This window comes from Anopheles arabiensis, chromosome 2, assembly GCF_016920715.1.
Source record: "Anopheles arabiensis isolate DONGOLA chromosome 2, AaraD3, whole genome shotgun sequence".
Taxonomy (NCBI): Eukaryota; Metazoa; Arthropoda; class Insecta; order Diptera; family Culicidae; genus Anopheles; species Anopheles arabiensis.
In genome coordinates this window covers 109,970,971-109,995,878 of record NC_053517.1, presented here as the reverse complement: position 1 = coordinate 109,995,878, position 24,908 = coordinate 109,970,971, and the positions used below count along the sequence as shown (strand labels likewise).

The following is a 24,908-nucleotide window of genomic DNA, read 5'->3' as shown; positions in this document are numbered from 1 at the left end:
CGCTTGGCCGTTTGACAGCGCTTCACCCGTTTGACAGCTGGCGTATGGGAAAGAAATCCGGGCGTAAACATCTCGAACGCTGGTGCAGGAAAATTGTCGATTAATTGCCTGCCGGAAGAGAGGGATTTTTCCATGTTTGCCAGCGTGATTTGGTAGCAGCGCAGAAGAAGCAGCCGATCATCCGAACACCAACCATGCCAACGATCATCGCCCTCGACGTGTCGCTGTCGATGTCGCGCCCCATTCCGAACCAAACAACAGGCACCGGTGGGCCTGGAGGTTCGGGCTCGGAAAATGTGCTCACCTACCATCAGTTGGCCATACAGGGCGTCAACTACATACTGGACTATCTTTCCAAGCACGCCCGGCTGGAATTTGTGTCTCTGGTAAGTGCAAAAGTTTTGCGTTTTGATAAGCTTGCAGCTTTGTTTACATTCCATTTGCGTGCGAGAGAGTGAGCGAGAAGGCACGTCACTACACGCTAGGGAAAAAGAGAGAGCTAGATAGGCGGGAAACGACTCAGCAAAGACAGACCATCTTCGAAAGCGTGTTCGAAACGCGTCCTTCAACAGACTTCGACCCGCGCGCGTAAACAGACACGTGTGCAGCTCTTGTTCGACATGAGCCGCGCTAGCAAGGTGAAGTTTTCCGCGCTCCGACCAAAAGGCAGAACCCGCAGTCCGCGACGAATTCCTTCATCCCTCTGTGTTCGGCGCAAAGCCCGCGTTCTGTAAATTCACGCCCCGCACCGGAAAGGTGACGAACGAGCGGGTGGCCACACACAAACACGCACGTGGCAAACACGAGCAGCACGACAGCACCGATCACACACGGAAGGAAATGTGCAACGCAGAAACCCTTCCGTCGCCGTAGTTGCAGCTGTCTCTCGTACTGCTGTGGTGTGGTGTGCCGTCTTGTATCGATGCGATCGCCCCACGTGTTTGAGGTTAGGTGTCGGAACTGTTCCGACTGTGTGTGCGAATTGCAGCTGTGAAAAAGTGAGACGAACTGCTCGTGTCGCTGCTGTCGGTCGTGCGCCGTGCCGAAAGACGTGCATCAAAAGGCTTCTTCGCCTTGTAAAGACGCTGCCAGTCCCCTACCCTCCCGGGCCCGTGTGTGTGTTTGCGTGTGTAAGTTACATAAAGAAAGGGAGTGAAAAACGAAAGACACACACCGTGCTGCTACCTTTCCCGTCCGCGCGCCTCAAGCACCATGGCAGCAGCAGCGAGTAGAAAAAGCAAACGGCCCTCGTCCGCCACACTCACCGTTGCCCTGCAAACGAATTACGATCTGCGCCGTTCCGCGGCCGGCACCAAATGGGATGAAACCCTAGAGTACCTACAGTATCTGCACGAGACACAACCCATCGTGCCCAAGTGTCCACCGACCAAGGATGAGCTTATCGCTTCCGGCGCACTGCCAGCCGATGCGGGACAGAACGCGCCTGCCGCCGTCGATCCGGAAGCACTGTTCGAGGAGCTGTTCGCGGTTGACATTGATTATCTCAAGAGTTTGGATCCCAAGGATTGGAAGAACCAAGATCATTATCATGTGCTTGGCCTGAACAAGATGAGGTAAGTGCAAACACACTCACACATAAAGAGGACAGTGGCCAGTGGATGATCTAATTTAATGCTCTTTTGTAATATCCCCTCCCCCTAGATTCACAGCGACGGACGAGGACATAAAGCGTGCGTACCGTAAGATTGTGCTGAAGCACCATCCGGACAAGCGAAAAGCGCTGGGCGAAAACGTCAAGCAGGACGATGACTACTTCCACTGCATCACGATGGCGTACGAAACGCTCGGCACGGTGAAGAACCGTCGCGCCTTCGATTCGATCGATCCCGAGTTTGACGATTCGCTTCCGTCCCAGGCCGAGGTGGAGAAGGACTTCTTCGGCTCGCTGGCCGACGTGTTCAAGCGGAACGCGCGCTGGAACGAGTCGCGCAAGGCGGCCCCGCTGCTGGGAGACGACAACACGCCGCGCGAGGCGGTGGAACACTTTTACGACTTCTGGTACAACTTCCAGAGCTGGCGCGAGTTCAGCTACCTCGACGAGGAGGACAAAGAGAAGGGCCAGGATCGGGAGGAGCGCCGCTGGATCGAGAAACAGAACAAAGCCATCCGGCTGAAGCGCAAAAAGGAAGAGTCGGCCCGCATCCGGGCGCTGGTCGATCTGGCGTACAACAACGATCCGCGCGTGGTGCGCTTCAAGCGCGAGGAGAAGGAGCGCAAGCTGGCGGCCAAGCGCGCCAAGCAGACCGCCTACCAGGTGCAGAAGGCGGAGGAGGAGCGGGTGGCGAAGGAAGCGGCCGAGGCGAAGCAGCGTGCCGAGGAGGCGGAACAGAAGCGCATCGAGCAGATACAGATCGAGCGCGAGCGCACGAAGCGCATACTGAAGAAGGAGCGCAAGCTGCTGCGGGACACGGCCAAGGGCAAGGACTACTTCGCGTCGAACGACAAGGAGCGCCTGAAGCATCTGGAGGGCATGGAGAAGCTGATCGAGTCTTTCAAGCTGCTGGAGCTGCAAGATTTTAACAAGGAACTGGCGGCGGGCGGCCGGCCAGTGTTCGTGAAGGCACTCGGCGAGCTGGAGGCAAAGCTGGAGCAGGAGCGCATGGCCGCCCAGCAGTCGGCACAGATACCGAACAATGCCGGGCTGAAGGTGGTCAACCGGAAGGCGATGTGGACGCACGACAACGTGCAGCTGCTGATCAAGGCGGTGAATCTGTTCCCGGCCGGCACGATTTCCCGCTGGGAGGTGATAGCGAACTACCTGAACCAGCACGGCACGGAGCTGGGCGACATGAAGTTCTACGCCAAGGACGCGCTGAACAAGGCGAAGGAACTGCAGGCGGGCGATTTCTCCAAGAGTGACCTTAAGACGGTGGTGAACCAGCAGGCGTACGAGTCGTTCGAGCGCAGCAAAAAGGATCTCAAGATAATCGACAACTCCGAGATCAGCACGAAGGAGGCGGCCGAACTGGCCAGCAAGGAGAAGGGACAGAGCGACAGCAAGCTGAAACCGGCCGCCGCGGAGAAGAAGGCCCCACCGATGGTAAATGGTGGTTCGAAGGGACACGGTAACGGCACTACGGTGCAGGAGAATGGAGCACCGGAGGGCAAAGAAAATCGCAACAAGCAACCGAAACAGACCGCCAGCAAAGAGGACAAACCACACGCGATGATGAATGGAACGGCGACGGTGGAAGAGAGCGGCAATACAACCGGTGCGGCGGCGGCTCCGACAGTGCAGCAGACCGATGGCAAGGCAGCGAAACCGGCCAGCAGTGCCGGAACGGCGCCAGCCAAGAAGGAGAAGGAAGCGAACAAGGTTTGGAGCAAGGAGGAACAGGCACTGCTCGAGCAAGCCATCAAGACGTATCCCGTGTCGTGCGGACCGGATCGCTGGGATCGGATAGCGGAGTGTATACCGAACAGGACGAAAAAGGATTGCATGCGGCGGGTGAAGGAACTCGTTGATCTGGTCAATGCGAAGCGCGAGGCTCAGCAGAGTGTGAAGTAGGAGGGTAGGAGAATGGTAGGAGAAAGGGAGAGGGAGAGCGAGAGCGAGAGCAAGAGAGAGGGCAGGCCGGTTCGGACAGGGATTGTATAACATCTTACGCCGGCGGCAACGAACACCATGGCGTAGTGCAACGAGGACGCGGACAAGTTGTGTACATAATGCTAGTATCTGGTTCTACTACCATCGTAAAAAACTAACAAACACACACATACACACCCAAGCACACCATACACATCCATACTAGAGCACACATACGCACACAAGACATTCAGACAGAACTTCCAACAAACACACATCCATTTTCTATTAGAAACACTGTGACCAACAGAGAACAGAATATGCCTCAAGAAATTTGCAGACAATGATTAAACAAACCGAAGAAGAAAAGAAACCCAACCCCGAACTTCTTTCCCTGTATGTTCTCGTGTGTTAGTGACGTTGCGTTCGAATGCGTTGACTCTCGGAAAGGCAAAGTATTGTATTTTTGTTTTAGAATTCAGTTTTCATCCTTAACCACGTCAACTTCTCCCCCCCCACGTCAGATCATCTATTCGTCGCTGTACGAGGTGTTGGTGGACTTTACGCGTGATTACGACACGATCCGGCAAGCGCTGCACAAGATCGAGCACTACGACAAGACGAGCCTCGAGAACGTGCTGGTGGCGGTGAACAACGCGTTCAAGACGCACTGGGGCAGCCAGAACTACTGCCAGATCATCTTCATCACCGACTGTGGCGTCGGCATGGGACCGAGCTCGCTGAAGAACACGATCATCAACATCCAGACGTACAAGGCGGCCTGTGTTGCGGCGGCTGCGGCCGCCACGGCTGCTGCTGCTGCTGCTGACGGGTCATCCAAGGTGGCCACGATCGGCAGTGCCGGCAGCGGTGCCGTCGTTCCACAGCCCTCCGAGAACCAGTGGGTTGGATTTTCCTATCCCAGCAAGCTGTCGTTCATGTGTCTCGGTAGCCTGGCAACGGATTCAGCGTTTCGCTGCGGCACAAAGCTGTACCAGCAGCTGCTGGACGTGAGCGGCCAGAAGGGGCAACTGTTTATCCCACGCATGAAGATGAAGCACGAGAGTAGTGAGTCGGCAGGCGATGAACCGTCGCCGAATGTCGGAGATGATGGTGAGGATGGGTTGCGCCAGTTGACACGGGCCTCCTCGCTGGAAGCGTTCGAAACCATGTGCGACACCAACTACCGGCAGTTTGAGGCAACGCTCCGCTGTGGCGGATACTTTCGGCTGGAAGACCCCATCACCGTCTGGCCGGCACCGTTGCCCTACACTGCGCGCGACCTGCTCGGAGCGGAGACGACGAAGCTAATGTCCCGGCGCTTGGAGGTGTGTGGATTTCTGCGCATGGCGGACATTGGATCACCGATGTCCGTCAGCAGACATCTGGTACTGCCGCGCAGCATTACGACTAGTAGCTCGGGTGGTGGCTCTTCCGAGCAGACTTCCGAGGGTGGAAAGGGACCATCCACGAACGGTGGATTAAAGAATGGACATGGTCACTCGTCAGCCGAGGAACGGCTCGAAGCTGACATAAAAGCGTTCTACGCCAAATCGGACGCCGGTGAGCATCACGCACACGACGACCACCACGGGCTGGATGGGGCGGACGTGAACAAGGAGTCGGTCTGCGTTCTACTGCACGGTGCGCTCAAGGTGGAAAACATGGCCGCCCTGGTGCTGCTGGGGGACAGCTGGTACGGCTTCATCTACTCGTACGCCGATGGGAAGAAAAAGTGGAACCTCATGCTGAACGTGCTTCCGCCCGGCAACGACGTAGTGCCGTGGTTGGGCGATCTACGCTACCTCGGCACGCTGGAGGACGCCTTCCCGGGCGAAAATCCTTCCTTCCCGATCAAGGCGGACAAGCGCAGCTACTCGCAAACCATCGTCGTGTGGATACGCCAGGCAAGCCTGCAGTCGGACATCCAGAAGGTGCTGCGGCACGCGAAGAAGCTGCCGGAAAAGACGCAACACTTCTACAAGGAGCTGAACCGGATTCGGCGCGCCGCCCTGTCGCTCGGGTTCGTCGAGCTGCTCGAGGGGCTGGCCAACATTTTCGAGCGCGAAATTAGCACGCTGCCGCTGAGCGCTTCGCCCGACTGCTCGATGCAGCTGACGCACGCCGCGATGGAGCTGCGCAAGACGAACAATCGCGACCTGAAGTCCATCATACACGCGCTCCCGACGCAGTATAACCAGCTAGGTTAGCGAGAGAGAGAGAGAGAGAGAGAGAGAGAGAGAGGTTGTTGTGGAGCGATTTGAGAAATAAATAAGTTATTTTAGTAAAAAAAAAGGTTGTTTGTTCATTTCTTTCTTCCCGTTTTCCGTTGCACTCTTTTCTTCATGCTCCTCGTTGCTTACTTTTCAAATTTAGTTTTATTCTCAGCGGTCCTCTTTTTATTCTCAATGTCCCAATGAGGTTCTCATTTTCGGCTAAATTTGTGTTGTGTGTGTGTTTTACTTTCACGAGAAGGTGCTCTCGATTCCTTTTTGAGATGTTTATCTCTTCTTCTTTACTTGATTTCTTTAATTATCAATCAATTTAATAATATAATAGTATACATTTTCTTTTCTGCTTTGTTTCGCTTTTGCTGAGGAGGGGGGCTGCCTTGTCTCAGCATTCACTTTTCTAGCAATTCTTTTTACACAGTGTGGTTTGAAGGTAGTAGTTTCTCTCTCCTCTATGTTCCAATCTGTTTTGATGTTACTGTTTGGCTTTTGTTTAATTTTGTTACTTTGCTTTGCTTTCTTTATTTGCCGAAATATTGTGTAAGCAAAAACGGAAGGGACCTTCGACTTTGATAAGAAATCTTTTATGTTCTAAATTTTGTTATCGCTTTCACTTGTCTCTTGTGTTTAGTTTTTGCCAACTAAGTATCTGGTGTGTTGTTTCATTTACGTGTACGTTTTCACAAAGCAGTTTTTAGAAAGCAAATAAGCCAAAACGCTACTTTTCCCCCTTCATCTCTTTCTTCTCCCCTCTCTTTCTGAAGGAAGTTGCGTTTTATCTAGTTTCGTTCTCATGTTTTGGTAATTTTTATGCGGTATACGTTTTGTTGCCCGTTAGGTCTAAAGTTATGTGTTTGTTTGTTTGTTTTTTTACGTACTTTCAACTGAAGGTAGTTCTGTGTTGTTACCGTTAGCTTCTCTTCTTCTCTTTCACACTATTCTACACTAGTTTCATGTGGTTTTCCTTTCTGTTTTTGTTGCTTTCCCCACTTATCATATCTCCTTCGCTTAGTTTCTCTTAATGGCACGGACGTAATGTGTTGTTGTGAGTGAGTGTGTGTTTCTCTTGCTCATCGTGTGTGAACTATAGAAACTTATAGAAAACATCAAAAATTTATTATACAAAATGGAACAAAACCATGAATGAAATTACTGAAACGGTGGATCACTTTCCCTTTTTTCCATGGCTATTTTCCGAAAATGAGGTTAAGAAAGAAAAACCACGGTCCCACGGTTTCAAGGACTACCGCTCCCCATACATAATCACTGCTCGCTCGTGCGCGAGTCACGCGATACCTCTTCCCCGTGGGACCGTGGGGACTAGGAAATTGAAATCAAGCGCCGTAGAGCACGGCATCAAATCAAACTCCCCTTTTCCACCCCCCGCACTACATGGGGAGGATGGGAGGGTGGGACCAGAAAATGATTATTATCCTTTACCCCTTTTCAACAGGAAAAACCTAACAACCCTCTATACACACAGGCGCGCGAGCGCGCGCGTGGTTCAAATCTACATCTAAAATGGTAACATCTTTGTTTGCTTTCTTTTTCGAATGGAAGAATGTCCACCCAGCTTCTTGATGGATGGGAGGGGAAGGAAAGGGATGGACTGTAGGAAGTAGAAGCTTATGGTGAGCCTTCTTATGCCTCTTCCACAACTTTGCTTTCACCACCGTTTGCTTCTCCTTTTGTTGGTTGGACGGTGCACTGTTTGAGTGAGTTTCTGTTTCGCATTTCTATTTGTTTCTTTGTTTTTTTAGTATACATTAGTTAATTCTGAGTGTGTGGCCATTACGGAAGGAAGATACAAACTGTGTCACAACAAAACAAGGGAATGAAGGAAAGAAATATTACTTTCTTCTCATCCTTTCAATAATTTCTTCCTTTCCATTCGCCTCGATCCGTCTGTCTGTCTGTCTGCCTTTCTACTTCCCCGTCTCCTCTCTTAATCGTATTAGGAAATGGTAATAAAAACCTTACACTACTAGGAATATATTCATAGTTTGTATGTATATATATATATAGATATATGTTTAATGTTAGAAAATAATAACGTAAATTTGTTACCTTCTATTATTTCGTATGCCTCACTCACAATATGAATTCTTTGTTCTTTGTTTCCTATTTACGTATACAAGTTTTCGCAGCAGTGACGATGGTATTTCTTTTTGCTGTAGTAGTAGTAGTGGTAGTAGTAGTAGTAGCAGTAGTAATATTTTAGTTTCACCTTCCTCTTCTCTTCGCTTTTCCTTTAGTTTGCTCGTTTTGTTATTTATCTACCCCCTGAAAATAGTAAAGAAAAACGACTTTCACTATTTCCTCAACACAAACACAACTGGGGGGCCAAAAGAACAACTATTGGCAACTCTTGGTATACACTTTTGCGTTGTGTTTGTTCTTTCTTGTTCTTTCGCGTGTAGTGTTTGGTATGCAATGTTGCTGTTGCTTTGTTGCTATAGACTCGTCGCACTTTGCATTTCTTCTGCTTCGTTTCACTTACTTACTTCAACTATGGTATACTTCAGTTACTTCGATGACTGGTTTGTTTTGTTTCTTCTGCTTTCTCTCTCTCTCTCTCTCTCTCTCTCGAACACCAAGCATTATGTACTATACTTTGCCCTACGGTTTAGTTTTCCCTTCTTCGGTTTAGCGTTATCCTATAATCAGATCAGATTTTCTACAGTTTCAGTAGCACTTTACAATAGCGGAGAAGTTTGGGGGTTTCTTTAGGGTAATAATAATGACAATCTATAAGCGATGTTTTGAACAAAACCGCGGAAAGATTCATAACCAATATTGCTGCAGTGTGTTATTTTCTGTTTTACCACAATGATCGTTCAATTTTGCCATTCTATTGTTGGGCGCTAATTGCGCTTGTCTTAACGCATTTTCTCTTTTTGGTAGCTAATGTTCCGGGGGCCGGGCCTCTTTCTCTCAATTTCGGTTCCGTTCATGGCGATATGGAAATCAAATAAATCTATTATCACAGACTTCACTCGTCCTTTTTCTTGTCCGGGCCCTTTTGTCTCCCTTTCCATGCCACGTGTGTGTGTGTTTTCGCCCCTCGCTCCGTTCAGCGCTTCTTTCCCATCCCGAAATCGGTTAACTTGTTTTTTTTAGTTCATTTTGCTTCAAACACGAGAAAGAACCGGGCGAAGCGAGTATTTTGCTCTTTGCTCTGTCCGTCCGTGCTGCGGTTGGTTGGTTTGCGCTAGTGTACTTCTCTAATAATAGTAGTGGACTGCTGATACAGCCTCGCTCAGCCAGCTGCATACTTATAACATACTTTAACTTTGCTTAGTTTTTGTTTTTCCCTTTTTGTTTTCTTCTTCTTCCTCGTTTGCCTACGCTTAGTATACTAGTGTACGTATATCTGTTGCTTTGTTTCGTTCTCGTCACAGTAGTTTCTCACGCGCTCACCCAATTTACAACTTAGAAGATGGAACTAATATGACACTTAAAAGTAACTTTGCGTTTGTGTGCTTGTTTCGTTTGAGTTTGTTTTTGCAACGCGCACACGCACACACACACCAGCAGCGTTGCATCCTACATGCTAAATACAATATCTTTCCAATTGCCATCCAACCCTCGTCTCGTCTAGGAGCAGGAGATTGAGTGTTTGTTGCAATTTACGTATACTTGGCTTTGTTTGTGTTGTGCTTTCTTTTGCATTTCTGCCCGTCTCTCTCTCTGAGTATCCTTCACGGTTTGGTATGGAAGTATATTAGTGGGAAGTGATTTACATTATCCCTTTTTTTGTTGCGTTTGCACCGTGCGCCGAGGTAAACATTTCGTAATCTCTTCTTCCTGCTTGCTTTTAAGTGCAACGGCCGTAAACACGCGGCCATCGTCGGCGAGGGATTTTAATCCAATAGTTTCACTTGCAGGACGGCGTGTGTTGTCCTTCCCCCTTTCTTCTCCTGCGTCCAAATGTATGTAAATGGTATTTATTTATGTAATCGTCATCCGATTACATCCACCACTGGTCAACCAAAACCAAACGAACCACACACGCACACACCCTCTTCAGGCGTAAGTATAATCGAACCATTCCCTCCACCCACCGAACTGGTCCGCACGAATGTCCTTTCCCGTGTGTTCACGCCGGTTCCACATTTTCCACCGACTTCGACACACCGGTCCATTTCCTCCCGCCACTAATTGAGTTACCTTTGCAGCCCACCGTGCACAGAGTGAGAGAGGGGTACGAAGAACCTTCTCACGGCGGGTGCAGGAGACAGAGGAGCAGAGAATGAAAAACAAAAACCCACCGTTGCCCCCTCCTGCTTCCGGCCTAGCGAAGGACCGGACTAGCGCCGGAGGCTCATTACCAAGGTAATAAATATTAATCAATTCAGACCTCATCATAGCGCGCTGGCACGCACTGTCGGCTCGTGTGTGTGTGCGAGTTATTTTGTGTTTTCTCGCACGTTCACCACCACCGTTCGGGCCGTTAATAGCATTAACCGATGAAAGGATACAGCCGGCCGACGGTGGCCAAGTTCGAGCGACCGGTTCGAGTTAATTAATAACACTTCGCCCGCTTTTCGGAAGGCACCACACACACACGCAGGACCTTTTCTCTGGAATGCTGTGTGCTGTGACCGAAATTTGAAACGCGATTGCCACTTCCGTGCAAGGTGCGCGAGTTGGCAGGCAGGGAGGGGGGGGAAGTCAAGCAGTGAGGTCTCAACTCTGATTGGGATGAATTTGTTTATAAATTGCATTTCTATTCAAATCGGACGGCACGGTACCGACCGGACCAGCCCCGGCACGAAACGGTACGGTGCCACTGTTTACCCACAATGATTGGGAGCAATTTCTCGGCCGTTGCCGGTTGGTCAGCCTTTTCTCGCTCTGGGAGAGAGTGTGTGTGTGTGTGTGTGTTTGAGTTTTTTTATGCGGAATAAGGGGCAGTTTTGTTTGTTCGATAGGTAAGGTTGATTAGAAGAAAAGACGGAGAAAGGAAAACTCATTTGCCTTACGGAGGGAAATGGTCGAAAACAATTCCACAATCAGAGGAACTACGAAGAACCATTGCATTCAATTCATCGTCTAAAAAACTGTGGACAGCTCAAGCAATTACACGATCGAGGCAGTGGGTGGTGGTGGTTGTTGTTAGACATTCCTAAAAGCCCCATAATTAATCGTAAAACAACGATTACGGCGACACTGTTTGCAAAACATGTCACCAGCTCAATGCAAGCGTTTTGTTCGAAATTGTTTGGATTGAACAGGAACAACAACGATTGGACAAAGGGGGAAGGATTGTTTTTCAAAACACACACGCGCGTATGCAAGTGGTCACACTGTTTCCTTCTCTGTGGCGTACAACGTGGCGGTACGGAGATCTTTCAGCTTGATAGTTGGTTGCGAGTAATGTCCCTTTGCTGATGCTGCTACTGCTGTGGATCTTTCCCCGTGGTTGCGGTTTTAATGTGAGAAATAAAACCTTCCTGAATGAGCCTGACAGATCTTTGGTGGACTAGGTTTGCGCCAGCAGCTTAGCTTTGTAGGCGAGGGTAAAGAACATCCTTACTCTCCCGAGTTGTCGGAGGCATTTTCTAACATTGGCAGCAAGATACGTCGCCGGGCATTAATGAACCAATTGTTTACCTGCAAAATGGGAAAGAAAAATAAGAAAAACAACGATTATCAGTATTCATAAGTCTTCTCCCCCCCCTCCTGGACACTTGGAGATGGCCCTTTACCTGAAGCAACGTGAGATTCGTTTGTGCCGCTATCGCACGCTTCTCGTCCTCAGTAGGATAGGGATGCTGCTTCGGTCCAATGGAAGCACCGGACGCCAGAGAGAGAGAGAGAGACAGAGGGAGGGAAAGAAAAAGAAGAAAAGATCAAAATTAGTTGAAAACATTGCAACGGCACGTTGGATTCATACTAACGACTAGATGCTGAAACAACCAGGCGCGCATCACGCTCGTGGCGTGCTTGGGCAGGATGCCTCGCTTGTGCCGCTTGCCCGAGCCCGAATCCCCGTCCCCTGGCGAGTCAAGCTCGGAGTCGAGCTCATCGGAGCTCCCGCACGGCGACAGCTGCCCGGCGTACATGTCAAGCGGTGAGGTAAGCGCTATTGCCGGCGGACAACCACCAACAGCAGTGCCGAGCGACATCGGACCCGCGCTCGGATGGAGGGGCAGATGGTACTGCTGCTGCTGTTGATGGTGTTGCTGCTGCTGTTGGAATGCCATGGCGGCGGCTGCCGCTGCCGCTGTAAGGTCAGTGGGAAACATCGCTCCAGCTCCAGGGCCATCATGCAGCGGAGGCAGTCCGGCAAGTCCAGGCATTCCAACGGCTAGCGCGCTTGGACTGTGCGACATGTCTTGGGGCAGAACCGAGCTTTCCAGGACGGTGGCACTGTTCGGTGAATCGATTGCTGCTGGCGGCACTTGCTGGTGAGGGTGGTGAAGCGATTGCTGCGGAGGCTGCTGCTGCTGCAGTACCGGGTGGGGTAGCAGGGGCGTAACAGGAACGCCGCTCAATGCACTTCCCTTGGCTTGAAGGATCGTAGAACGCAACTTGCAACTGGGTGGTTGTTCTAGTTCGTAGCTACTGACCACTGACTTACCTTGCATGTTGCTGTACTCGCTGGTGTCACTTCCCTGCAGGTAGTCGGCGCTCTGGTAATAGCCTTGGGCACTCCCGGAAAGATCCTGCAAAACGAGAAGACGCCCAACAATTGCGAATTAAAAGCGATTCTTCCGCGAAACTGAAGTACAACACAGGCAACGAACCTGCTCGGGACTGTTGATGGGACTGTTGGAGTTGGACAGGTTGTTGTTGTGCTCGAGCGCGTAGTCCGACCGCAGCAGGTTCTCCGACTGCATCTTGCTGCGCAGGCAGGCGATGTAGCGCGTGCAAAAGTCCCGGCACAGCTCCTGCACCTTCTCCAGCTCGAGCAGGTGTATTCGCAGCACCTGCAGCGCCTTTATCATCAGTCCGTCCAGCTCGCTGTTGTTCGTCAGCAGTGGGCGCTTTTCCTTCTCCAGCAGCTGTACAAAGGCCTACAATACGGATCCCGAGTGGTAGAGTAGTAGACGTTTAGTGGCAGTCAGGTGGCGTATTGTAGGTGGGATTGTTTTACCTGAATATCTCGGGAGAAACTGTCCCCATCGCTGGTGCCATGGTTCGACGACCCGTTTGGACTGGACGCGGAAGACGAGGAAGGAATGTAGCCTTGCGTGGCCTGTTCACACTTCTCCAGCAGCAGTGCCAGCAGCGAAAACAGAGGATGTCTGCGAAGAGAGAGAGAGAGGAGAGCAAAAGATGGAAGATCATCACAGAAACTAGCACACAAACATACTTTGTAATTACAACACATCAAGCATCATATCCCACAGGGATACCAACAAGAGACAGAGGGAGAGAGAGAGAGACCTCCATCTAATAAAGCCATTGTGTGCTATCTCATAACGCTTCGTAAATGCCATATACTTTACAATTTTCTTCCCCCGCTCGTGGGTGGGACATGCCAGCGGTGCCGGAACTGGCACGAACGAGGCGATTATCCTTCCACTGTTTCGTCCTTGTGTGCAGCTGCAGCTGCAGCGAAAAAAAACGTCAAAGATCCATTTCTGACTGACAACACAAGCCATTTGCCAGTCCGTCGCAATCGTCGCAATCGTTCCTTTTTCGTGTTTTATTTTGCATTGGAAATTTCTTTATCGTTTCAGAGCCCACCAACCTCTCGGCTCTTTCCACCCTTTTCCCCGGATGCACAGCGCGCAACTGGATGCACTTTTGCTTCCCAGAGCAACAAAAAAGGACACTCCCCTGCTATCCTCTCTTCCAGCGAACGGTCGGAAAACTCTGTCATCGTGTCATTTGTGGCCATTTTCTCCGTTCGATGAAGTGATGCAAAACCGGGGAACGAACGGACGGAGTTTTACAATGTGCATAATACATTGTAGGAAAGGCAAAATGGAGGCGAACACACTGCTTCCCGTACCCCCTTTAGTAGACCGATCGAAGCCGGGAGTATGCAAATCGTGCCACTCTCTTCGGTCACACACATTCAAATGTGCTCGCTACACCCGCATGCATGCCCAGAGATCGAAGGGTTTATACGGAATATATCAGGGGAATAGGGAGAGGGGCTGGAGGATGTAGCGGTGACGCTGTAATGGTAAAATGTGTTCTGTTCCTCCGGATTTGACTCTCAAGTGCCGCCGCTGCCGTCCCCGCTGTCGCCGGTCATCGGATCTCTCACGTACCAACCGGTGGTCGATCACGTCTTCGAGATGCATTTTCACAAAACCATATGTGTGTGTAGTAGGAAGGAGGGAGCACCACCCACACCACCCCCTTATGATGACGACCTCGATTGTCTTCTTCACGGGCATTGGGCATTTCCATCTGTGTGTGTGTGAGAGTTTTGTTCGCTTTTTCTCTCCTTCTCCCCATTTCGCTTGAGGGTGTGATGGGGGACCCCCCGATTCCAACATTTGTTTCGCGTTAGTGTTGCATTTGATTATTTTTAGTATTTTGACGAATGTTACACGGTCACTGTGCGCAACACGATGGTTTGGATTGGTTGGATTTTGTCTTAAAAGACACACAGTATCAAACGCCATTTATAAGAGCATCTCCTCCTGCGGTGTGTGCTGCTTGAAACGCTGCTTGGTTCAAGAGGATAGCGCTCTCTCGTCGTGCTGTTATCAGGGAATTGCGTTTGAGCGCAAGAACTCGAACCGAATTCCAAACTCAACTTTAAGGTAATAAATCATACTATAGGTCTTTCGTCTTTGATGTCTACTGGCGGCTTTTCTTTGTTAGTTTGAATAATTTGATTTACAGCATCCATCTTCAAACGACGACAGTCAAATTTTTTGAGGATATTCGCAATAAACCCACTCGAAGCTAAAGTTTCTGCTTCTTCTAGGGCGGCTTTGAAAATTGACAAATAAATTAAAAATTACACAAAAAGCATTTCGAATTCCCATTTCCACTTTATCCCTCAAGAAGCAGCTTAAAGCATGAAAATCCACCCAAAAAAACGACCTTCCTTTCTCTGATGCTGTGCACTTTGTACTCACTTGTAGACTGCCCGTTTGTCCGCCTCGAACTGTGCCTGATCGATGTCGCTGAGGCCGTGCGGTGAGAGGGTCGAGCCGCTGGCCGGGCCTGTCGATGCGGTGGTGATTGGCCCACTGCCAGGACCGTTGTTGCTGGTGCCGGTAGTGCCGCCGCTGCTGCTTCCATTGCTGTTGCTGCTGCCACTGGTGCTGTTGACTGCGCTTCCGACCACACCGGCACTTCCGGGGCCGGTGGTGCCGATCGTGCCCAGTCCGGATGCCGTCACCGCCGACACCGGAACTGCCGTGACGCTATTTTCTTGCATTATTGTGCCTCTCTCTCTCTGTGTTTGTGTGTTGATGGGTAGTGAACGAAGGAAAGGGGGAAAGTGGGTTGCAACCGTTTGGGTAGTTTTCTTTTTCTTCGTTTATCACTGCAGGTATCGGTTGATATTGCTGCACGGGAGATAGCTTGGGATTGATGCCGAGTTTGATGCGGATCACTTCAAAGTATTCATCTTGAAGAACGCTTTTCCATTTCTTCCTTCAATAGTGTTTAATGGCGGATCAGCAGAAGCACTCTCGAACTCATCTATATTTGAGTGTTTAAATCGTCCAGCGATTTTGTCCACAGCACTTCGTCCCTTTAGTCGTAAGAGTCCAACACATTATGACATCTGTAATGTAGAAAAAACGAAACAAATATTAGATTAGCTTCGAATCGATCGGATTGCTTCAAAAGTAATACAAGTATCTAATCTCGAATTGGTTATTTATTCAAATTGACCCATTTAAATCCAAAAAAAACGTCATATCGCACTGCGCGCTCCCCAGTTTTATTGTTTGTTTCTAATCAATTGATCTCTAAACTAGCACCGCTACGTCTATTTAATATCGCTTTTATGATCGTTCGTTCCCTGCTGGAACCATCATCATTCCAAGGGGATGGGACTTCAATGCCAATGACACACACTCACTCACTCTCTCTCTCCCCTTTTCCCCGTCTGGATTGAAACAAATTATTTACTACCCACCGGAGACCGCCGCAAATCCAATCCACAGTAGTGCTCCAAAAAAACAGACGTCCCCAATTGTCCCATTCACGTTCCATCCATGTCCCTCTTCTTTCCCGCACCGCGCGCACCGAATCAACCGAAATAAATTGTTATCGATGCACCAAAAAGCATGTGGCATTCTGGGACAATAACAAACGAAAGAAGAAGAGTGAACCGCACACAACAACAAAAAACAAAACAAAAAAAACTCTCCAAAACTCAATTCCGCGCTCGACAAACCGTCGATAAATCTAATCCCGAAAATCAGGGAAACCCCCTGAAAAACAGCACACACACACACCAGCGCGGCCAGTGCCTCTTTCTAACCAACTTCATCATCAGGCACAGAAGGGGGAGGGGGGTTCCTCCTCTTCTTCTCCGCCCGGAATGATAAACGATTCGCCACAAATCGAGAACACACTGTCAACCGGTTGAGTGAGCCCAGGCCAGGCCAATCAACAAACCACGCTTCAGCCGCGTCGTTGGAAAACAGTAAAAAAAATCCTAGGCACGCACACATCGAGCGCCAGTAAATCATTCCGCAACTCGGCGGACACACGCCACACGCCGGAAGTTGGGAGCGGGCGAGGCGCGGACAGTGTGCAGAAAGGGAAAGCGCGCGACCATAAATAAACACTGGTACGAGCTATCAAATTCGAATCAATATCGAGTCATCCGTGGCCGGTTTCCGTTGGTGACGTTTGAAGGACCCTAGGCCACGTGCTTTTTTCCCCATTCTTCCTGTCATCGCTTTCCAAATCATTGCCTTTTCTTTCGATTTGTTTTCTAGACTGCAATGGCAAGATGATCCCAACTCGCAATCATCAAATTCGATTTAACCTACTCGCGATAGAACGCCCCACAAAACGCGCTACAAACTCCAAAACAAGGAAAAGAAATTCAGAAATAAAGCCTCATTGCGCTTAAAACTCGACAAAAGAAACGTTGACTGTCAAGTCAGGCAGCACACAATGTAGTGATCAATTCATTGCGCTTTCCTCTCCGTGGCGTGTTCCGTCGTGTTTTGGTCCTTCGAACCGGATCGCTTCGAACTGACGCAGCGGTTGCCGCCGCGACAAACGGAACGAAGTTAAAGTTTATTGTTTTTGCAACAGGGGCAGGGCGAGGAGGCATGGTTTGTGTGGGAGGAGTTGGTATTTACGAACTTAAAACACAATTTACGAGCAAGCGAGCTTGGTCGACAGTTTGGTTTTGGATTGGGGGGAAGTGGGCGAAAAATTGAATTGCAGGACGAAAGTTTTGGCAATTGTTTATTTACTCTCTCTCTCTCTCTCTCTCTCTCTCTCTCTCTCTCTCTTTCTGTCCTTCCCGGGCAATGGAGAGCAATGGATGGGCCGATTTTTGGCGCGATTGTTCCTCCCAACATGCCCAACACAATTGCCCTCAGATTGTAGCAGTGATTGGGTTTGGAGGAATCCTACTGCCCTGTACTTCCCCGTCAGTGCCGCAATAAACAATAATCGTTGTTATTATGACAAATGCAACACAGTGGAAGCAGCGTGAGGCAGGAAACCGAGAGATAGTAAAGCATTAGTAATGACCTTTTTGTGGGGAAGGGGTTAGATATATGCTATGATTTGATTCAGTGCAGGTTCGATATACATTTGTCCATCGTTGATCCTTTGCTGAGCAATTGCAGCAACACACAGTAAACCCTTGAAGGTCCAACAGTACGTTCGCCGCTTGTGTGTCGCCGAGTCTCTTTGAAATGGTGCAAAGTTATACCTTCTATGAACGGGCTTTTCCCCTTCATTTAGGAGCCTTTGCCCTTCAAGGGTTAACTTCACGCCAATAAAGATCACCCAAACCGCCACACCAACACAGCCAGCGCAATTTGGCACGACCAAACACCACAAAACAGAGTTGGTGCCTCAAAAAACACATCCGAGCGCGACACATTCGGCAACATATATCGCGATGTTTTGTGGGTGGACATAGCACACAAATTCCCCCCCTTCCCTTCTCCTCTCCCTTTCCTACTCCTTGCACGCCCCGGCAACATCGGCAAGCCAGAGAGCGAGCGCAACAATTTGAAGAGGTTGATTGTGATTTGAATAATTTTGGCTAAATTATGGGCCCGCCCGCCCGTTTCGGGTCGAGATCATTCATCATCGAACCGCACCGTCGGCTTGGTTGGGTACAAGGGTGGTACCGAGGCACGGATGGATAGCAGTATTTCATCAGATAATATTTTGTGCGAACGCACTTCACAAAATGCGAGGATAATCGAGCGACCGTCCAACCAAGAGGCATCGTTTCGTGTCCTTTTGCAACACACTCCACCATTTGATGGAGCACAGAAACACACACACGCATTTTGCTTTAATTATCATTAATCGCTTATCGTACATCACACACGAATCGTGGGGTGCCCCCCCCCCCATATGCCCGGAGAATTCCATTGTAAATGCGCATTATTTCACTATTTACTGGCACACAAACCCCCTCTCCGGCGGATCGTACGAAGGATAAACGTTAATGGGAGGCTGTGTCATTGCTGTTCGTATTTTTATCGTTTGCAATTGGTTTTTTGGCCACTCTATCGCTCCAATTATTACTGCAAGCGAGCAAAAAAGCGAGCAGTTCAAAATGAGCAAAAATTAATCTACTTCCCCCGCGCCGTTTGTTGAATCAAAATTTGATGGCACAACATTAAGACTTCCACATTTCATCAACAAATCGTCTCCGATGAGCTCCACCTTCAAGGAACGGAAAACATCCAATCAATCTGGCAAAACAAACACACCGCAGCGACCGAGAGGAGGTTTAAAACTCGTCCACCTGAAACGACGCTTTTTTTACGTGTGCCGCCACCACGACCATATCAAGCGCTGTTAGCTGAAGCGAAAACATAAATAAATACATCAAATCGCCGACCGACCGACCTGCCGACGGTTGTTCTACTAATGGACAGTACTTACGACGGGTCAGTCCTGTCCGCTAGTCCCACCTCCTTTCGCTTGAATTTTCGAAATGAAGCCGATAATTGTATCTATTAAATCAATGCTTACACACACCCCCTCTTCGTACAAATTATCTCGCCCCCCCTCCCCCCTCGGTCCGTTGTTTTTTGGGAGGTTTTATTTATGGCCAATCAAAACGCGTCGTAAAATGAGGTTAGGTCAGCTAGCGTCGAAAAGTTCTCGCCTAATGGATATAGCCTTTGATAGTATGAGCTCTAAGAGGAACTGCTTCTTTCATTCTTTCTTTTTGGTACCATCACACGAAGAAGAAGAAGAAGAGACCGTTAAGCGCCACATTCAGAGTGTAGCTTGTTGATAGTACAAATGGTGCATAGTTAAATTAATGACACACAATTTGCTGGCCCTGTTCGCGTGCCACGCGCAATCGCTCTCTTCTTGATTGTATTCCCGTACTTGAAGCCACGTGCCATTTACTACTGCTATTACTACTACTACTACTACTAGTTGCTTGCTTTCCACTTACTAAGAGTGAAGATGAATGATCCAGTAGGCATCGTACGTTGCTCCTGCACACTAGGACACCTTGGGAGCGTTCGAGTTCGCACTCTCTCTCTCACACCCGGTGGTCCATTGTGTGGAGTGATTTATTTGACATTTCATATTTCACGGCCTACTTAACCGCCTCATTGCGCCAAGTTCGATCAAGTAAACACACACACGATCGTTCTTATCGTTGTTGGCGCACAAATTCCACGTTTCGGTGTCCCCCGAGGGAGAGAGAGAGCGAGTCCCTGACCTTCCGTCTAGACGTCACTGTGTGGTCCCGGCACTGTGTGGGGTGGATTCGAACGCCAGGCTATCTGTGCCACGGTGTGCTTGCCCTTCCCCGCAGGTTATCAAGCGCTTCTACCGGGAACGGAATTCTAATGATCCCACAAGCCCCACAGCGCACGACGTCTTATATTTCGACGGTACAATCAATTTAGCTGTAAGTAATGAGGGTTTCTTCTCCAGTCGACTATTGTTGGCAATTTTGTTGCCAAACACAATCATGTATTGCCTTTGGCGTGCGAAATGATCGAGCCCTGTCGAAGTCCAAAAGGCAACCGCGTGACGCTAGAGAACATTTGGTGGCATTGGTTTTTGTTTGCTTCCTTCCATAGTGCGCTAGAAATTTCGCACATCACAAACACAATAATGGGGTGGGCGGGGAGTAGTAAGAGAGATTAATTTTGAGCATGCAAAATAACACAAACCTTGCATAATCTCTTCCCGCACGGAACGCAGGCAAGAACGACCCAGCAAAAACCCCGACATAATTTAACACCATCTGCTGCTACTGGGAGCATGATTAAAGAAAAGCCGAATTTAATGTTGTCGCACTGCTTGGTTTACCCTCCCCCCGGGGTGGTGTGGTGGGGGAGGGCACAGAAGAAGGGACATCTCATCTCATGTGCTTGAATTTCGCTGACATCTGCAATGGAGCACGCCACACACACACGCAAACCCCGTTGTTGCTTGTTGTCTTCGTTGGGTATATATGGTTTTCAATTAAGAATAAATGTGTTGCAAGGCGCGCTCCGTGAACGTAAGAATTATCACCTCTCGGGCCGAGCTCGGTTTGTTTGTTTCTCGAACAAGAGCATAATCTTGTTGTAATGTTTCAGATTATGGGTTCGTGGAATGTGTGCAAGATTAAAAACACTCTTTTCGTCCCTGGAGTTTCTTTTCGTTCCATGCTGCATCTTCCTAAACTGGCAGTGTATAAATGTTGCCAGTTTCGAGATAGTTTTTCTAAGCTTTCCCAAACTGTAAGCTACTTTCGTGTTAGTAACTCTCTGCTTCTCAAACATAAAAACAGCAACAAAGATACTCACACACACTTTCTGTTGCAAATTTTGTCATCTTGAACTTTACTTTCACAAGCCCGCTCGCTTGCTGCGGTCTTCGTGCAACAAGCAATCGAGAGGTTCCGTTGTCCGTAAACAAACAAGCACCACCCAACGAACGTTGGGTTGCCACGAGCAGCACATCTCAGCACCGGTCGACAGTCTCCACAAGGCGGAGGGCATAATTCCGCTACGGCGAATGGTAAAGAGCAAAGAACAACCTTACACCGTCGTACCGTTCCAGGCTGCCAATCTAACCAAATAAGCTGGATGGAGCTGCGTGTAATTTATTCTAAAAATTTTGCGCTCAAAACTTTGCACACCATGGACGGGCTCTGGATGGGATTCTGGAATTGGGCAAACTTGCATCGTTGCTCCGTGCGTTGTCAAGGGTGCTAAATTTATCGGCACCGCAAAGCCGCAAAGGACGACATATGTATGCCAGCGTTTATGTGTGTGTGTGTTTGTGTGTTTAAAAGCATCTCCGAAGGGTGCAAAACCCTCCAGTACTACACACCAGAGCGGGCACATGTGGTATTTATTGGAAGTGAAAGCATTTAACAAGGCATGTGTTGCTTAAATGAATTTTTGGAGCGAACGTTTAGCTTAAGACGGATCAACGGTCATCAGTCTGGCTTATGTCGGTTAATTTTGTTCTCTGTGTGTGGATGTGTGTGTGCAGTGAACTTCAGAAATATTAACATTTCAAGCTGCTCTATGACACACAAAAAACCCTTAAATAATCACTATCTCCTTTAGTCACAAATGAAGAGATGAAAGTGCAGTTCTGCCCAGTGCAAAAAAATAAAAATAAAAAACCTTTTTCAATCATATCAGCACGTCTACAATTCTTTAACCCCGGCCTGATCTTTTCCTCCTAATGGAAGTTAAAGTCACAAACATAACACCAATTAAAAGGACATTCGACGGCCCATCAATGTCACGGGAAGTCATGAAAAAAGGGCAACGCAGCGGCCACGCACAACAGCAATCGAGCCGTATGGTTTGCATTTTATTGATAAGAACATTGATATTGCCAACGGTTTCGAAGGGAAGGGTGATTGGGTGGGTGGGCTGAGGAAGCAACCCCGATTTTCAACCTTTCCGCAAGGGCTGCGAGATTGTGTCGTCGCGAACGCGATCTAAATACAATAAAACTTGGCCCGCGCCGCCACTGGACTCGGTCGTTTCGGGCTTTCCATTTGGTTACTTCGCGGTTGGGCGGCATTGCTTTGAAGTTTTCTTCTTGGTTATCTCGGTCTGCGTTACAATGGAGGGCCTGGGTCTGGGAGAGTTCCAATGTGCGTTGTTCGAGTTTAAACTGGCGCGGGCAAATGGGCTTCTCTGCTCTTACCGACCCCACCACAATGGGTCGGTGCAGTAATCTCTTCTCAAATAAAACGGTCACTTTGAGCTGAGCCGCGTGTCGTCACCCGAAATGGGCGGTATAGCGTATGTGTCGTATACATATATATTGCCAGAAGTTGCCACACATAATCCCTCCGTCAGCAAACGTGGCCAGCAGCAGCAACAGCAGCAGCACACGAGCTGCAACGAGAGAGAGAGAGCGCTTCCCGTTTGTGCAACACCGCCGCAATTAGACTCAATTAAACTCGGCTTGCCGGTCTCGCGGGGGAGATGTATATTTGAATATTTTATCGCGATAAGTATGCCACACATCTTGGGATTTGCCGCGTACGTATTGCTGTGCTGCCGCTGCTTAGAGATATAACTCACTGTGCCACCGAATGGTCTTTATTTATTTTGGGGACAATAAATTGCTCCTCACGAGACCATGCATGTTAGGTAGTTGTGGTATACCATTGTAATCTTGAACACCTAAGGTGAATATGGAGATAACTGTGGTATTCGTTACGATATTTACACGTCCAGGCAAAAAAACACAACTGTGTGTGCCGAACATAATTGCTGATACTACAAACAATTTGCAAACACTTACACCAAAGATGATGAAAGAGCAACTCACTCGCCCTATAAGCTGTTCAATAAACAGTAGCCATTCCCGCAATAAACCTTACTCGTGTCACACTTGCTCGTCCAATCGAATCCAGTCCAACACACAGCAAAGATAGCAACATGCTTGTGTGTCCACCGCGTGGCAAAATACTGTTAACGAAGGCGTCGTATTGGTGGATGGCAATTATTAACCCATCCATAAAGCTCTAATTCTTTTATACGTGTGATTACAACGGTATTTATTGCACTAGAGACGCTGTGTGCGCGGGAAGATATCACTTTAGTAGCCTATTAAACTGTCTCGTTGCAAGGCTTCCCTGTAGTCTCAAGCGATAGTGCATGACTTTCGAACGGAAAGTAGTTGGTTCGAATCTCGAAACATTTTAACCGTACAAGACCACCACTTTTTCTTCTTTGTCTCTTTAGCGTGCTTATCTTAATGTCATTTAAAATGATTCTTTCATATGATTAAAAACAACACACGAACCTTAGAGTCATCGGGTGGTTCGGGTCTCTGCAGTAAATGACAAGACTCTGTCCCGAGCAACGGCCCTCTGTGCTTCTTCACACAAGACTTCGAGAAAAGGAGATCAGATGGTGGTGAATAGTGTTAGAGTAGTAGAGTTGAGTGTTGTTACTCTCTCCACAACCAGCGCCAACCAACTCTAACCGAGTGATGAGACTTCTTCTTGCGTGCTGCTTGGCCCCATGTGTGTGTGCACCGGCTCCACTTCTTACTACCGACAACGGAAAGAAAGCAGCTGAAACGACTCCCATGGCTGCTGCATAGAAATGAGCAAACGGTTTCTTTGCAACATCCTAAATTTCCATTCGAATTTGCTACCGCCGCCTGCCTCTCCACTACCAAGTAGGCGAGGAACTTAACTTGGTGAATGGAAGCTACGCTGCTGTGACTACTACGCTTCCTTCTCCAGGGCACACAACATTCACTCTACGTATGTAGTATGTGTGTCTGTGTGTGTGTGTGTGTGAGTATGCGGCGCTCATACATAATACATTCAGCGCTAGGGAGTGGAAAAGGGAGATTTTCAAACCAAACCGCGTCAAACATCGACACTTTTCCTCCTTACCTCCACCCCCACCTGTCCCCTAACAACTTCATTCTTGCGTATTTTCCCCCCTTTCTTGTGTGGAAATAGCACGTTTGCTTGCGTTCATACAACTTTTTCCGCTTTTTCTTTAGCTACTTTTTATAATTTACGTCAACTTTCAGCTAAATATTTATTCATTGACTCACCCAAACTCCCCCAAGGATTTATACTGCACCATTAAAAGGCAGGGAGAATGCATTCCTTCATTTGCGCTTTTTTTTTCTCTCTCGCTTCCCTTCGCTCTAGCTGCATTCCGGTCATACATTTCCCGTGTCTGGAAAGTGGAAGCTTATCATTATACCCTCTCCCTCCACACACACAGAAATCGCCAGATCACAAAACCCGAAAACCGCAAATAACAATGCTGCAGAAAGCGAAACAGATAACATTGTGAGGTGTGTGGAATCATAACGCAGGCTCCCACTCTCTCTCTCTCTTGGCTCCCGATTTTCCCCGGCAAAGTTGAACGTGATGATGCTTCTTCCATCCATGCCAAGGAGACGCGCCATGCCGGCAACATTTTTGATGAAAGAACTTCCCCAAGCGCCGGTACAGATCTGCTGCAGCTGAAGGGGCATGACGGGAGCACCAAAAAAAAACGGCACTTTACCGGCGAAAGCAAACCGAGAGATTCAAAACCAACATCACCACCACCACCACCAAGTAGCCAAGAGTTGTGTGTGCAGCAGCAGCAGCAACCTAACCTGCCGCCACCAAAGCCCAGGGACAAGGCGATGGGCGAGAAAGCGAGCCAGCGGAAGCAGCCAAGATTTGGCCACTGTGTCCAGAATGAAAAGCAGGATTCACCCTTCGTGATCGTGACGGAGCGAGAGAGAGAGCGAGAGGAACGCTACTGCAAAAGAGACAGGCGGCGCCGAAAACGCTGTTGCGGGCAAAAACCCAAAGGAAAACTGCAATAAAACGCAAATGTTACCTTTAATATAGAAAATATTCCTCCGTCACCGCGGGAAAATGGAAAAGCCCTCGATTGCCAGCGTCGAAGGGGCGCAAGAAGGTGGCAGTGGTGCGCGTAAAAGGGCGAAATAAACCACATTGTAAGCAGGGTGGCCCGGTAGGGTGTGGTGTGGAGTGGAATATGGTTCAACAAGCGATAAAGGCA

General features: G+C 48.9%; 3 protein-coding genes across 10 annotated transcripts in view; 2 read left to right on the top strand and 1 right to left on the bottom strand.

Moving 5' to 3' along the window:
• Positions 1-47: 47 nt before the first annotated feature.
• On the top strand, positions 48-13,052 carry LOC120908719 (integrator complex subunit 14). 2 transcript variants are annotated; one of them, XM_040320022.1, is made up of 3 exons: positions 48-386; positions 4,072-5,791; positions 13,042-13,052. In XM_040320022.1, exons 1-2 carry the CDS (start codon positions 195-197, stop codon positions 5,755-5,757), a joined length of 1,878 nt encoding a protein of 625 aa, XP_040175956.1. In that variant the 5' UTR covers positions 48-194; the 3' UTR covers positions 5,758-5,791; positions 13,042-13,052. The 2 variants fall into 2 exon arrangements, with proteins under 2 accessions (XP_040175956.1, XP_040175955.1); XM_040320021.1 differs by lacking the exon at positions 13,042-13,052 and adding an exon at positions 11,589-11,614.
• Positions 600-3,946, top strand: LOC120908716 (dnaJ homolog subfamily C member 2). The gene is made up of 2 exons (XM_040320018.1): positions 600-1,574; positions 1,663-3,946. Exons 1-2 carry the CDS (start codon positions 1,213-1,215, stop codon positions 3,527-3,529), a joined length of 2,229 nt encoding a protein of 742 aa, XP_040175952.1. The 5' UTR covers positions 600-1,212; the 3' UTR covers positions 3,530-3,946.
• Positions 5,903-24,908, bottom strand: part of LOC120908724 (homeobox protein PKNOX2-like) — a 58,658-nt gene continuing 39,652 nt past the window's right edge. For 6 of the 7 annotated variants that reach the window (XM_040320029.1, XM_040320033.1, XM_040320028.1 and 3 more), the window contains 7 exons: positions 14,832-15,487; positions 12,881-13,031; positions 12,531-12,800; positions 12,365-12,449; positions 11,682-12,292; positions 11,490-11,555; positions 5,907-11,394 (listed from right to left, as the gene is read on the bottom strand). In XM_040320029.1, coding sequence (XP_040175963.1) covers positions 11,314-11,394; positions 11,490-11,555; positions 11,682-12,292; positions 12,365-12,449; positions 12,531-12,800; positions 12,881-13,031; positions 14,832-15,136 — 1,569 coding nt within the window. In that variant the 5' untranslated portion in view covers positions 15,137-15,487 and the 3' untranslated portion in view covers positions 5,907-11,313. Of the gene's footprint in view, positions 11,395-11,489; positions 11,556-11,681; positions 12,293-12,364; positions 12,450-12,530; positions 12,801-12,880; positions 13,032-14,831; positions 15,488-24,908 lie in introns of all 7 variants that reach the window. The other variant, XM_040320034.1, reaches the window with a different exon arrangement.

Excerpts from the sequence above, each read along its gene's own strand:
- LOC120908719 (XM_040320022.1), top strand. The coding sequence starts at position 195 with ATGCCAACGATCATCGCCCTCGACGTGTCGCTGTCGATGTCGCGCCCC. Across the intron at positions 387-4,071 it reads GGCTGGAATTTGTGTCTCTG|ATCATCTATTCGTCGCTGTA; the intron begins GTAAGTGCAAAA and ends CCCCCACGTCAG.
- LOC120908716 (XM_040320018.1), top strand. The coding sequence starts at position 1,213 with ATGGCAGCAGCAGCGAGTAGAAAAAGCAAACGGCCCTCGTCCGCCACA. Across the intron at positions 1,575-1,662 it reads CTTGGCCTGAACAAGATGAG|ATTCACAGCGACGGACGAGG; the intron begins GTAAGTGCAAAC and ends CCCTCCCCCTAG.